The 13,166-nt window shown below is 38.8% G+C and overlaps 1 protein-coding gene and 1 long non-coding RNA gene across 3 annotated transcripts in view; one reads left to right on the top strand and one right to left on the bottom strand.

The window, feature by feature from the left end:
* Positions 1–256: 256 nt before the first annotated feature.
* Positions 257–13,166, bottom strand: part of LOC105215289 (fez family zinc finger protein erm) — a 66,976-nt gene continuing 54,066 nt past the window's right edge. Inside the window, exons 1-2 of one of the 2 annotated variants that reach the window (XM_011189117.3) lie at positions 8,343–8,514; positions 257–3,646 (exon numbers count right to left, since the gene is read on the bottom strand). In XM_011189117.3, coding sequence (XP_011187419.2) covers positions 1,421–3,646; positions 8,343–8,354 — 2,238 coding nt within the window. In that variant the 5' untranslated portion in view covers positions 8,355–8,514 and the 3' untranslated portion in view covers positions 257–1,420. Of the gene's footprint in view, positions 3,647–8,342; positions 8,515–13,166 lie in introns of those variants that run through there. The other variant, XM_029042267.2, reaches the window with a different exon arrangement.
* On the top strand, positions 8,800–9,469 carry LOC128920260 (uncharacterized). The gene is made up of 2 exons (XR_008470365.1): positions 8,800–9,120; positions 9,202–9,469. It is a non-coding gene; the product is annotated as an uncharacterized LOC128920260 (long non-coding RNA).

The raw sequence follows: 13,166 nt of genomic DNA on the forward strand, positions 1-13,166 counted from the left end.
TCACCTCAGACCTAAAGCTAATGGTCGCTGGAACGAAATCGCCGGAAGCAGAACGTATTTTGAAGCAAAAGACCAATCGTAGGACATAAATGGTATCGAAAAGTTAGAAAATCGAAATCAGAAAAATGTTCAATGCAGAAAAAGCGAAGTTGAATATTCTTTTGGCTGTTTCACGGCTTGAAAAACCTAACTTGAGAAAAGTAATAATCATAATCAACGATATATACGCATTTTATATATATTATTATATTTTAATTTTATTTTCATATTTCATATTTTTCAATTCAAACACATTCAATTCACCATACTAGTTCGCTTAGATATACATATTTCGATATGTATATTGACTAAAAATCAAATCGTGTATGCTTTTAACGCTATATAATATTTATACTTTAGCATACAGATTTTTAGATCTTATTAGATATATCTCAATTATTTATAACTAGAACATAAATTACAATTTCACTAATACTACTACACCTAAAATTGAACTGTTTGTGGGCGCAAGAGGTTGTTGTGTGTGTATATATGTGTGTGAGAGGTGGATTTTCACATTGAAATACTTAAAACTAAACACATACAAACATTTGTACATATATATGCAATACATATAAACATAGAAACAACTAACTGTATATTTATATTAATTTTATTAAAGAATTTTTATGACGGAACATTATTATTTACAAGAATTTTTTATATACAAAATGGGTGTATCACATATAGATGCTTTTATTTACAAAGTGAATACACCGAAATTAGATTTTCTGCTTAAATTTATTGAGAATGCAGCACAAAACTTTGCTCTATATATCACTGGAGACTTGTTCCGGTAAGGTGCTGGCGGAGCAATATAAGTGGAAATATTCCGTCAATACCGAGAAAGTATCTCGAATATTTAATATTTTTCAACGTTTCACCAATTTTTAACGCTTATTGCACACTTTTGCCAAATCGGAGATCAGAGATTTTGGTATATGGGGGGCTTGGCTGCTTTCCGCAGCCATGAAACCGTTTTGTTGAAACCAGCAGTTCAGAGGCACGCGCCAACGCTTTAGAGTAGACCATTTAGCGCTTCGACAGCGCTACCCAATGTCGTGCGATGCGCTGCGAATTGCTCCGTTAGCTGTTCCACAGCTGAGTGGGAGAGTAGCTGCGCCGGCGGCTCATCTTCATCCAAAGCGTCCACTAGCAGCTCATCATCCAACTCAGTGGGCGTTGAAGTCGCTGCAGAGATAAAATTCGAGCTGCCTGCCGCTGTTGCGGACGCCGTCGCTGTCGCTGTTGCCGTCGCTGCCGCAGCGGCTGCTACAAACTGCAGTCAGTCGATGAGTATGCTCTTCGAGGATGCGGTCAGTGTGCTGGCGGCATGTTGTGCCGTTGTTGTTGTGGCCAAACTGTCCGCATAGTAGCGCTGTCAAAACACTTTCGCTATGAACGGCACCTGATCCATGGCGGAGACGACACCGGCAGCCGCTGAGAGACGCTGATGATGATGATGCATTTGAGCTTGGTTGTGCTGGTGCTGGTGATGATGTTGACTGTGCTGATGCGCCTGCTGCTGCTGTTGATGTTGGTGAGCGGATAGCATTTGTGCGGCGTTGGTTGAGGCGCTCGTCGAAGCAGCGCTTGCTAGTTGTATGAATGCGGAGCTGCTGGAATACTCGGCGGACGCACGAAAACTGCTGTTGCTGCCGCCGACTTGAGGCAAAAGGTGATGTGGTGCGTAGGTGCTGGCGGCGCTGGCTGCGGACTGTTGCGCGTTGCTCAGCGTTTGATACTGTGGCGTATGCCAAGCGGAGTTGCTGCCATCACCGCCGCCACCACTAGAGAGCGGTGGTGTGGTGACATTGATCGGTGGCGATAAGCTGCCCGCGGAAGAGTCGGGCGTCAACTGGCTGCCGTGCTGTAAGTGCGCGTGATAGCCATGATGCGCTTCGCGGCGCGTATACTCACGACGCGTGTACTCGCGTCGCCGTTCATAGCTTGGTGGCGAGTCATCGTCGAGCAGATCGCTGCCGCCCAACTCATGCAGCTTGCGCATATGCTTCTTCAGATCGAAGTTGCGACAGAAACCCTTGGCGCACACCTTGCAAGTGTACGGCTTTTTGTCGTTGTGCGTGTGCATGTGAAAGGTGAGGTTGTAGATTTGGTGGAAGGCCTTATTGCAGATATTACATTTGTACGCCTTCTCGCCGCTATGTGTGAGCTTGTGATTCTTGTAATTGCCTTTCTGGTGGAAACCTTTGCCGCAATATTCACAAACGAATGGCTTGTAACCAGCATGTATGCGTGTATGCGTGTTCAGCGTGGAGGAGCGATTGAAAGCCTTGCCACAAGTCTGGCACTTGTGCGGCTTCTCGGAGGTGTGTATGATTTTATGGCGACAAAGCGTTGAGGCCTGACGAAAACCTTTACCGCACACCTTACAAACGAATGGGCGCGCGCCCGTGTGCACCGGCATGTGACGCGTCAGATTGTAGTGCGCATTGAAGACCTTGCCGCATTCCAAGCAGGAGAAAGTCTTTTGCTTGCCCGACGCAGAGCCGGGACTATCGTCCAACGAGTTTGGAGATGGCGAGCGCAGATGACGTGAAGCGGGTGAAGAAGCGCGCGATGAGTTGTGCTCATGCACTGACGAAGCAGACGGCGCGGCGGCGGCGGTGGCAGCAGCAGCGCTGGCGTTATGCTTGCGCTTCATACCGTGATATCCACCAGCAGCGCTCTCACGCATTTTATGCTGTTGTTGTTGCTGCTGCTGTTTTTCCAACGACTGCTGCAATTGTGGGTGTGCGCTTGCGAGCGCTTGATGGTGTACATGATGTGCTTGCGCTTGCGCGGCAGCTGCTGCTGCAGCAGCGGCGGCTAAATGATGTCCCGACGCGCTGAGATTACGTCTCAATGACTGCGTATGGAAATTGTTCAACGACGCGGTGAAGCTGCTCAAATGCGCGGCGGCACCTGGATTGGCGAGCAAAGTCTGCTGTTGCGCAGCGGTGAGCGCGGCATATTGTGCGGCAGCGGCGGCGCACATCAATTGATTGGGCGCATAATATAGCAGTGGATACTGAGACATCAATTCCTGATGGCGCGTATTAACGAATTGTTGCACGGCGGCAACATTGTTGACCGTGCTGGCGGCTACGGCTGCAGCGGCAGCGACAGCGTTGGTAGATGAGGAGGGCACATACTTCTTGAAAGCGGAATCATAGTTTTCAGCGTTAATGCATTGTTGTTGGCTGCCAGCGATTGGTAATTGCAACTCTGCGCGCTCCGACTCACACTCATCGCTCGCGACCTCAATGGGACTGCATGAGCGTTCGGAGTCTTCTGCCGCGTTAATACTTTCACTGCTGGCGCGTTGATCGGGCTCCATAATTTTCGCTATGGAAAATTTGAGCGGACAAGCGCGTGCATTCGGCAGATTTGTGCTGGTTGTAGTTGTTGTATTTGTGTTGTTATTGCTGCTGACAGGCGTGGCGGCGCGCTGTTGTTCCGCGCCCAGCTGCTTATCGACGCTGCTATCGCTGCTGAGGTGTGCATTTGCTTGCTGTCCGGCGGCCGTTTCCATGGTGGGACTCTTCGATGGCGGCATCACTGCAATAACGCCCGATGGACTACACGGTTGCATGCCACGCGGACTCTGCAAGTAGAAGGAAAGAGAGAGTGGCTGTTAGTTTATGTGTACTATGCTGACTCAACGGGTTATCAATTAATAAATGCATACGTTAATACTAATCTATGAATGAACAATGAAATCAATTTGCTGGAAAATATTTTAAATTTAATTTTTATTATTCGCAATTTTTTATTTAAATTGCATACATATATATTTCTCGGTTTTTTTCATCATATTTGCGGCATGACGGCGCACCGCTGTGCTGCCGCCGTGACTGTTGCCTCAATATAAGTGCACTCAAGTAGAACAAATTAGATGCAAAACAAGCGCCGCTGCGCGCCCAACATATGCCACGCCCCCTATAATAGTTTTCAACAAAAAATTGGTTGTTGTTGTGCTGCGCGTTGTTGGATTTTCCATTCAGTTTGTGCAACTCTCAACCACAGCATCATTTACGTGCGCAATTTTCCCGCCGGCAGGATATCAAAACTACACCGCTAGCGGTCTCTCCGCGCCGCGCACGTTTTTAGCGCATTTTCGTAATAAATATTTAAGAAAAAATGCGGAAACAAACAATGGCCAAGCACATTTGCATACAACAAAGTCAAAGTCAAACACAAAAACGACACGAATTCACTTTCGCACTTCGCCGCCCATCAATCGTTGTCGAACCCTTTTAGCGCGATTGCCCGTCTATTGATGTCCGCTATATTCCACTAATATTGCGGTACACCGGCGCTGGCTGATCTTTGTATTAATTGTACGTTTAACGCGCGCTTATCGCTTGAGTGCATACTGACAATCAATTCCTGGTGATTGATTTGACTTGCTCCGCGCTGCTGCCACAAATCAAACAAAGTTAGGATTTAAATAAAAACCGTATTGGGCTTTCAAAGCTATTGCTTGAGGTTTTCAAACAATATTTTTGTTGTTGTTGTGCGCTGGAAGTGTACTTATTTACTCTACTTTTTTATTGGCAGCAGTCCTTAGTGATTTCTTAGCATATGGTCTGAACGCACTGAGATCGAATCTGATTTACTTGTAATCAATTTTGAAAATTTCACTGACTTTTAATTTCCATTTATGCATTTTTTTAGCGCTAAAGTCAAAAAATATTTTTTTCCAATCCTCTCTTTTAAGCCGTTGCTTTCATTATTCAGTTATTCAGAACTAAATATTAGGAAAGGACTTAACCAATCCCGAGAGAGAATTATTTAACCGATTTCCTCCCAAAAAAGGATCCTTCATTATAAAAAAAAAAGAAATTTTAATGAAAAAAGCTCTCTCAATCTCAGGTTAGAGCAAAATATTATATCCTCAAAATTTTAAAAAGTTCAATTTCGAAAAAAATTATGAAAGAAATGAATGCTGAATTTTAGAAATAGTCGATTTTATTGGAATTATCGTTTCTGTTGACCTTATCGACCCGCTAAATTACCTAATTCCAAAGCAAAGAGATTTCGCTCGAACCTAGAATGATCTTAAACTCTTGATTTTTTTTATTATTTTTTGACTTTTATATTAAATATTTTTGTTGTTGTTTTAATTTAACAATAAGTTTTTTGCTATTCAAGAGTCAATCCTTTGACTTCCTCAGACTTGTGCTGTTTGCCTCAAAACACTCGCGCCAAATTAAAGTAAACTACTATTGGACAAGCATTTTGTATACATATTATTAACAATATTATAATATATATGTATGTATATATAATATTTTTACTTCTATTGATGATGCCTACAATGAAATCACTTTATTTGAATGCCCGCCCTTGCCTTATTCGAATCTTCACACTTCACTGCAAGTGTTGAAGTTCACTTCCTTCTTTTTCCACTTGAGTCGCCAAATTTTGTTGTTGTACAATGAAAACTTAACTGAAGAGCCGCTAAAGAACACATAATCACACACATGTACATATATATGTATGTATGTATGTATAAGTACTTTGTATGGCCGTCAATTGTAATGTGCAACATCCGTTGCGGCTGCTGTGGCTTACAGTTGACTTAACAAGCTTTACTTCCTACTAGCCGTATGTTTAAAGTTTAAGCACATGCGAAATACATACATACATACAATACATATATAGATGTATAAAAATATATGTGTATGTGTGTGTACTGGTGTGCGTTTGTGCGCCACCATCTTTTGCTGTTCTCGTTTTAATTAACTCGATTTCTCACTTGAGTGGGTCAATTTCTTTGCAGCAAAGCGACTCAAGTTAAGCAGGCACACATACACACAAGCTTTAGTACAAACATACATATATGTTAAGTAACTATAACTTCATAAATTCACACATGCGAGTACGTGAGTGCTTCGCTTGCGTCGCTTATGTGTTAATATTTATACGCCTTTAACACCATTTTAAATTGATTAATTGTCTAAATTGGCAGGCGCTGAAAATTGGTACTCAAAGTAATTTATGAAATTCATAAATTTCGAAAAATTAACCGTTATGCTTTTGCTTGTTATGTATGTGCATGTGTAAATTGATTGGCTGTAAATTGCTTGCATTGGAAATTAAGGCAATTTAGTGGTTATGCAACTGTTATACACTCATATAGACAAATATACACAAATACATATATTCAATTATACGCATTTGAAATTTCTCAAAAATATATATAAAAAATAAATAAGACCAGGGTTGATTTAGATGAGTTAGATTAGATTTAAAAAATCAGATAAAAATCTCAATTTTATTCACAAAATAATTATAAATGAAAAGTTTTACTAAAAGGCAGTTAAAGATTTGTTGTACAGTATACTCTCGAAAAGTACATTCTCAGAAAGTAAATAATTGCGGAAAAGTTAATCACCTTTAAGATTACACATGCACCTCGAAAAAGTAAATTTTTTAATTTACTTTTCAGAGAGTGTGATAAAAAATTCGAAACGAAGCAAGCAGCGTTTTTTACGATGTTGCAAAAACACTTACTCTCTTGTTTATCGCGTCTTTTTAGTAAATAAACTCTCCTACTTGATCCACTGGTTTAAAAATGAAAACGATGCAAATCAGGTGTCAGACTTTTTGAATTGTCGTACAAAAATGGTCAGAAAATATATTGCAAGAGAAAAAAAACAAAAGAATATTCAAGATTTTTTCTCCTCATAGTAAATACATATGTATGTATGTAAATGTAAATATGTTTTTCATGTAAATCCATATGTTTTATTGAAGCAAATAAATGAATGAATTTTTGAAGTTTAAAAATGCATTTAATATTATAAAAACAGATAATTTGTGTATATATTTGGAAAAGTAAATTATTTGAAAAAGTAAATTACCCAAAATACCAATCGATTTACTTTTCGAGAGTATACTGTAGATACAAAAAAGTGTTTGTTCTCACTTATCGATTAATCGATCTTTATCAAACAGTGAGTATCATTGGATTTTAAGAAATTGGTTATTTTTATACACATTTTACAAAAACTGACTAGAATTAAAATATTTGTTTGTATATAGTCGCCATTTTGGGGTTATATATATTGTTTAAAATTCAATATTTAATCGATACATTTTTTTAAATTTATATTAGTGAGAAACGACAGAAAAAATTAAAAATTATTAAGACTTTAAATTGAGTCGATACTAACTGTCTATATATCTTACGCCGTCGGAAGTAACAAATATAATAGGTTGAGGCATTACTGCCATTACAGATAAATTTTGTTTGTCCGACGGCAATGTGACTCTAACTTTAAGATTATAAGAGGCATAACGCGAAGAATCGCAACAAAAAATCTTTAAAAATGTTTTGATACCTCAAAATGCTTTCAATCTTTCTTCAACTTTTCAACTTTCTCAAACAGGTTTCTGAAAACTTTCAACGATGTTTTTATTTTTATTCGATATTGAACCAAAGAACAACTTATAGAAAGCTAGAAATCGAATAATGTTGTAGGTTCCAAATAACCTAATGAGTTTTCCGGCGCTTCATAAAGAGAAGTCGAAAAAAAGTTGAGTACTCTACTGCTAAAACATTAAAATGCAATTCGTTTTCAGCGTCGGGCAAATTAATACTTAGAAGAGCGCTCTGACAAACCCAGTTTCCGACTGACATCAAAAAAATATTTAGAACGCAAATCTCCGAGTTTATTACACACATGGAAAACTTTCGTATGAAAAAAGTCATCGATTGCTGGGAGGTTGCTTAATATTCTTTAAAATCAGAGCACATAAAGCCGATGCGAACCATTATTTGCTTTAAAATCCCTATTGTTCGAATTAAATTTAAAGTTTAACTAAGTAAAAGTGAAATGTGTGTAATATAAATTCTTTAAAGATAGTCAGTTGGATTCTGAGTTATTGTTTTAAAACTCAGAAGTATGACATGTAGTTGATCTAGAACTGGGAATAGTATACTATGTCAGTATAAACCTGTCTCAACAAGTTGTTTTAACGGTATTGATATACTCAAAATATTTGTCGTAATCAAATTGCCTTAATCGTAAACGCTAAAAGAACTAAAATTATACAAAATAAGTTTTCGAAAGTTCATCGTCACTCTAATATCAAAACACTGTTTATATTTCTCGCATATAAAATGTGATTGGCGTAGGAACCGTTTAGACGGTTATAGCCTTCTCGCATATAAAAACTACTATCAAAAATCGATAACACCGAAAGATGCTTGTCTTTCACATTTCAAAAACTTATTTGACAATATATTAAAATTTATTAAAATCGAAAAAAAATATATAAAAAATACGTACAAAATAAACCATATTTAGCGGCTGCCTTGTTGAAATTGCTGCTTGTTGTTAGCAAACACTTTGAACTTGTTGTAAATTTAGTTAGAAACTGTTTTTTTGTATTAAAATTATTTTGAATTTTTCAAATTTTCAGTTTATTTAATAACAACACTTGTACACTTTTTAATGAATTTGACTTTCATTAAAAACACATAAAGTTTATTTTAAATTATTTTTTACATGAAAAACCAAAAATGAATTTTCACAGTGTCATTTTTTCACGCTCTTCCACAGACAGTGACGATTGTAATTGCACGAATGGCGCAACACTCAATTTGACAAAACGACGAATAGTGATGAACACGTAAAATGGAACGTCATCACACAGCCGACGACCGTAACGAAATGAAGCAAAACGGGCAAGTGTGTCCTTAGAAAAGAAAAATGCCACAAGGAGCCAAGCGATGCGACGGCAAGAAGGCAATGCTAAGAGGGTAATAATGTGTCTGTGGCTATATTATGCGCTGCGCTGTGTGGTGGCGATGGTGCTGCTGCCTGGTGGTTGATGGCAATTGGAATACAACAACAACAAAAAGACAACAACAGCGAGTGAAGTGAGTAAACAACAACAACAATAGGCGTAGCAATAAGAATATAGCAAGCATCAGACAAAAGCACAAGCAATTGGACTGTGAAAGGAGCAAAAATTGACGAAAGAGAGCACAAGGATGTGCGGCTGCATGTGTCTGTGTGTGCGTGTGTGTGTGTAAGGATAACAGCGTTGTTTTTGTATGCTCAGGTAAGCATTTATGTGGGCAGCAGATGAGTTCTTCACTACTTTCGATAAACTACCCTTAAAAAATTGCTGCACGACAAAAAGTTGAAAGAGTGAAAGAGATAAGAGAGCGAACAGCAAACAGCGAAAAGGACCACGCTTCGTTGGATATTTGCATGACATTTGTTGTGTATTTAAGGATTAACTGCTTCAATGGCTGCGTAGAGGCGCAAGAGTGCAGACAAATAGTTAAAGAGAGAGGGGGCGAATAGGAGAGGGTGTGTGAGAGAGAGCGAGAGAGTCTAAGCAGCGAAGTGAGTCTTAATGATGTTAATAATTAAGTTAAAATAAAGAACTTGCTTATTGAGTCGGACATTTTTTGTTGTAATAATGTTGTTGTTAATGAACATTAGCGCTGCCAGATTTTGCGGACTTTCAGCTACGTAACTGCATAATGAAGTTTACGCGCTTAAAAGGCAAACTCATTATTAGGTTTCTCAAATTGGCCAGAGAGAGAGAGAGAGCGTGATAGAGAGCGCGCGTACAGCAAAGAGAGCGGGGCATGCAGGGACTTGGACGCTGAGACAACATTGAGGGTGCACAAAATGTCGAATTGGAATGAAGTGTGCAGCATACACTTTGAAATCCCGCCCATAAAATATTTATAAAGTCACACACACACACGAACACACAAGCGAATGACGGTAAATTGCGCTCGGCACAGCTGTAGACTGTTTGCACGAGTGCTTAGTTTTTTGTTGTTGTTATGGCTGCTATTTTTTGTGTTTGGACTAAAAAGACAGCAGCAACCGAGCATATTGCTTCTAATTTATTAAACATAAACTCCTACACGGTGTTGCCACAATCAGCAGCAGCGGCCACGGACAGACATACATACATGCATACATATATATAGGTTACTCGAGCCGATTTCTGTAGGTTGAAGCGCTTGCAAATACATAAGAATATATAACAAATATGGCAGCTGCTTGGCCTTTCACCTTACGACCCGCCAACACTTTATTAGGGAGTGCAGCCCCTACCCTCCTACACCCTGTATAAATACATATGTAAGAGCGCGCTCGTCTTTTGTGCCGCAACCACCTACCATTCTATATAACTATGTGTATCTGTAGTGGCACTTTCATTAGTGCTATAGTAAATAATAAATAGTATATACCTTTATAAACACACACACACACACACATAGGCACGCTGTTAGCTTGTTGGCGCTGTCATTTGATTGCTCGTCCTTTTTGCTTGCCATTGTACGCCAAGTGGCTGTAGCGCTGCAGACAGTTGTCGGTGCGCTGTTTAGCATTCCCGCTATGTGTACTATATGGTAGCTGTAGCTGCCCACTTGATTGCGCTTCTCAGCTTTTTGCCAACGTGGCTAGCTTCAGCTGTTGAAATGGCGTCACCTTAGGCTACTGTCGAGTTTTTTATTCTATTTTTTTTCATTTTCTCTTTTTAGCTGTCGACGTCATGGTTGCCTTTTTTCAAGCATTTACTTTTTATAACCTTTTCGTCGGCAGCCGCCATAGTTCGTTGTTGGGTCGCCTCGAAGCTTGCACTTGAACGTGTATCAGTTAGGAGGTGAGCTGAGCCATCAGATATAGTAGAAGAGTGATTTTATAATGTCGATATCTACTTTTTCCCATAAAATTGTGGAAAATGGACAGTCTCAAGGAATTTTTAACCAAGAAACATGAAATAAAGACTCTGGAGTTCTACAAATAACATGTTTGAAAGGGTCTTATTTACAACAGCAGGGTATGTTTTCGTCAAGCTACTCCAAAGGAGAGTAAAATTTTCCGCAAGATTTATGGTCCTCAGAACATTGGCAACGGCGAATACCGCAGCCGATGGAACGATGAGCTGTACGAGTTATACGACGACATTGACATAGTTCAGCGAATAAAAAGACAGCGGCTACGCTGGCTAGGTCATGTTGTCCGAATGGACGAAAACACTCCAGCCCTGAAAGTGTTCGATGCAGTACCCGCCGGAGGAAGCCGAGGAACGGGAAGGCCTCCAATCCGTTGAAGGGACCAGGTGGAGAGCGACCTGGTTACACTTGGGATCTCCAACTGTCGCCGAACTGCGAAGGAAAGAGACGTGTGGCGCGCTCTCATCGATTCGGCTATAACCGGCTAAACGGTTCAACGTCAATTACATACATACATACTCCAAAATTGAGAGTCTTTTGCATGATGGCTCTTGTTTTACTCAAGCTCTCAAGCTCAATTACTCAAAGAGAAAGCTCAAATTTACTTCCTAATTATTTTGGATTATAATTTTATTACCCTAAATCTAAATGATATAAACCCGCATTCAATTCTAGGATGAAATAGGATTGACGGCGTTTACGCGTGTTAAAAATCCAAGGATCTAGTCAGAAAATTTACAAAATTCTACTGTTGGCGATGGTGATAGCAGGTATGGGAGCACTCTTCCAAAAGTATTCTGCAAATTAACTTTATCATAAATTTCAATAAGCGAAATTTTTTGAAAGAAGTGCGAATATGTGATATGATTGACTTATCGCTCCCACAACGTTTCGGTCTACATAACCGGAATGAAGGCAAATTTTTATCTGACCAAGGACAGCCAAAGTTAAGCTGGGATTATTCGACGAATATTTTAATCAGAGGGTCATGTTATTTACTGTGAATTTACAATAATGTTTGAGAGGTCTTCTTATCTTAAGGATGTTTACAATATAGTTTATTAAAATCAATTATTTGAAGTCTGAATTGAATCGTCTCATGTACTACTTCCGTCAATCGTGGTTAATTGACCTTCGCAATAAGAACATTGGCACGCCATTCACAAATTTTACTACATCATCCAAACATTGGTGGCGTTAACTTAAGTCACATTGACATTTGTTATTTAAATTTATTTTAAAAAAGTTGTTCATTTAAAGTTACGTTAAGCTAGCAAAAACGCCGCAAAAGTCTTATAACCACCAAAGACAATTACCAATGCATATCAGTATGTATTTTTATTTTTTTTTAATCGTCAATTTATCTTGTTACCTTTAAGACGTCATCCCATATGATGTGCTCAAAAAATGTTTTTATCATAAATTGCTTACTTAACATGTCTAGAATATGATAGTGAAGCAATTTTCCGAAATTCGAAGTCGTTTTGAAGTTACAGCAGTTAAAAGACGGAGCTGTCCGAAGGGCTCAGTTGGTAGCTGAAAGCTTTGAACGCGTTTTTCTCAAAAACCGTTTTTTTTTCAAACTTTCTTCCATAGTATCTCAAAAACGGCTTTACCGAATCTTTGTAGGGCACATTCAGCACGTGTAAACGCAAGGAGCGCTCTATTGTTATTCGATTTTTTATAGCAAAGAAATTAAAAAACGCAAAGTTCGCAATATATTTTTTCAAATGTCTACCAAAAGTCCAATTTTTGGTATATTCACTTGATCATGCGTTCCATGCATTTAAGCTTACAGAGTAAAACTCCGCTAACTTTTTTCGTTTCCGATAAGCCAATCAGCCGGAATCGTAAAGGAAGTGCGAGCTCATTTTTTCCAGGCGGAAGTGTTCAGATCGCTGTAACTCATGTTCTACACAATATTTTTAGCTTAAAATTTATATTTATATTGTTCAAATATGTATATGTTAATAAATGATAATAAACTTAAGGTTCTCTCTATTTACTGGTCATAGAAAAAAATTCTAAAAAATCACTAAAAACAGGCCGTCATAGGGAATGATCCTCTTAATAGAAACATTTCGAATAGCAATGTGTTAAGCTCTCTTGAAAATCGTACAACTGCGAGTTAAACGAACAAAGTCGTCAGAGTCATGGATTAGGATCAATTATAGTTTTTTATTATTTCATTTAAGGATTTATAAACTAAGTAAAAGTTTAAGATATATCATATAAGAGTACTACTCGTACATATAACAGGCAGTCTGAAAAGTTCTTATCAGTTTAAAGGAAAATATATTTTCCTGAAAGCAATATATTGAATATAGCATTTGTATAATTTTTCAATATAATATTCTTAGTATGTCTATGCTTCCGCTTTAAAAAGGGTCTTAGTCTCGGC

Source organism: Zeugodacus cucurbitae, chromosome 3 (assembly GCF_028554725.1).
Source record: "Zeugodacus cucurbitae isolate PBARC_wt_2022May chromosome 3, idZeuCucr1.2, whole genome shotgun sequence".
Classification (NCBI taxonomy): domain Eukaryota; kingdom Metazoa; phylum Arthropoda; class Insecta; order Diptera; family Tephritidae; genus Zeugodacus; species Zeugodacus cucurbitae.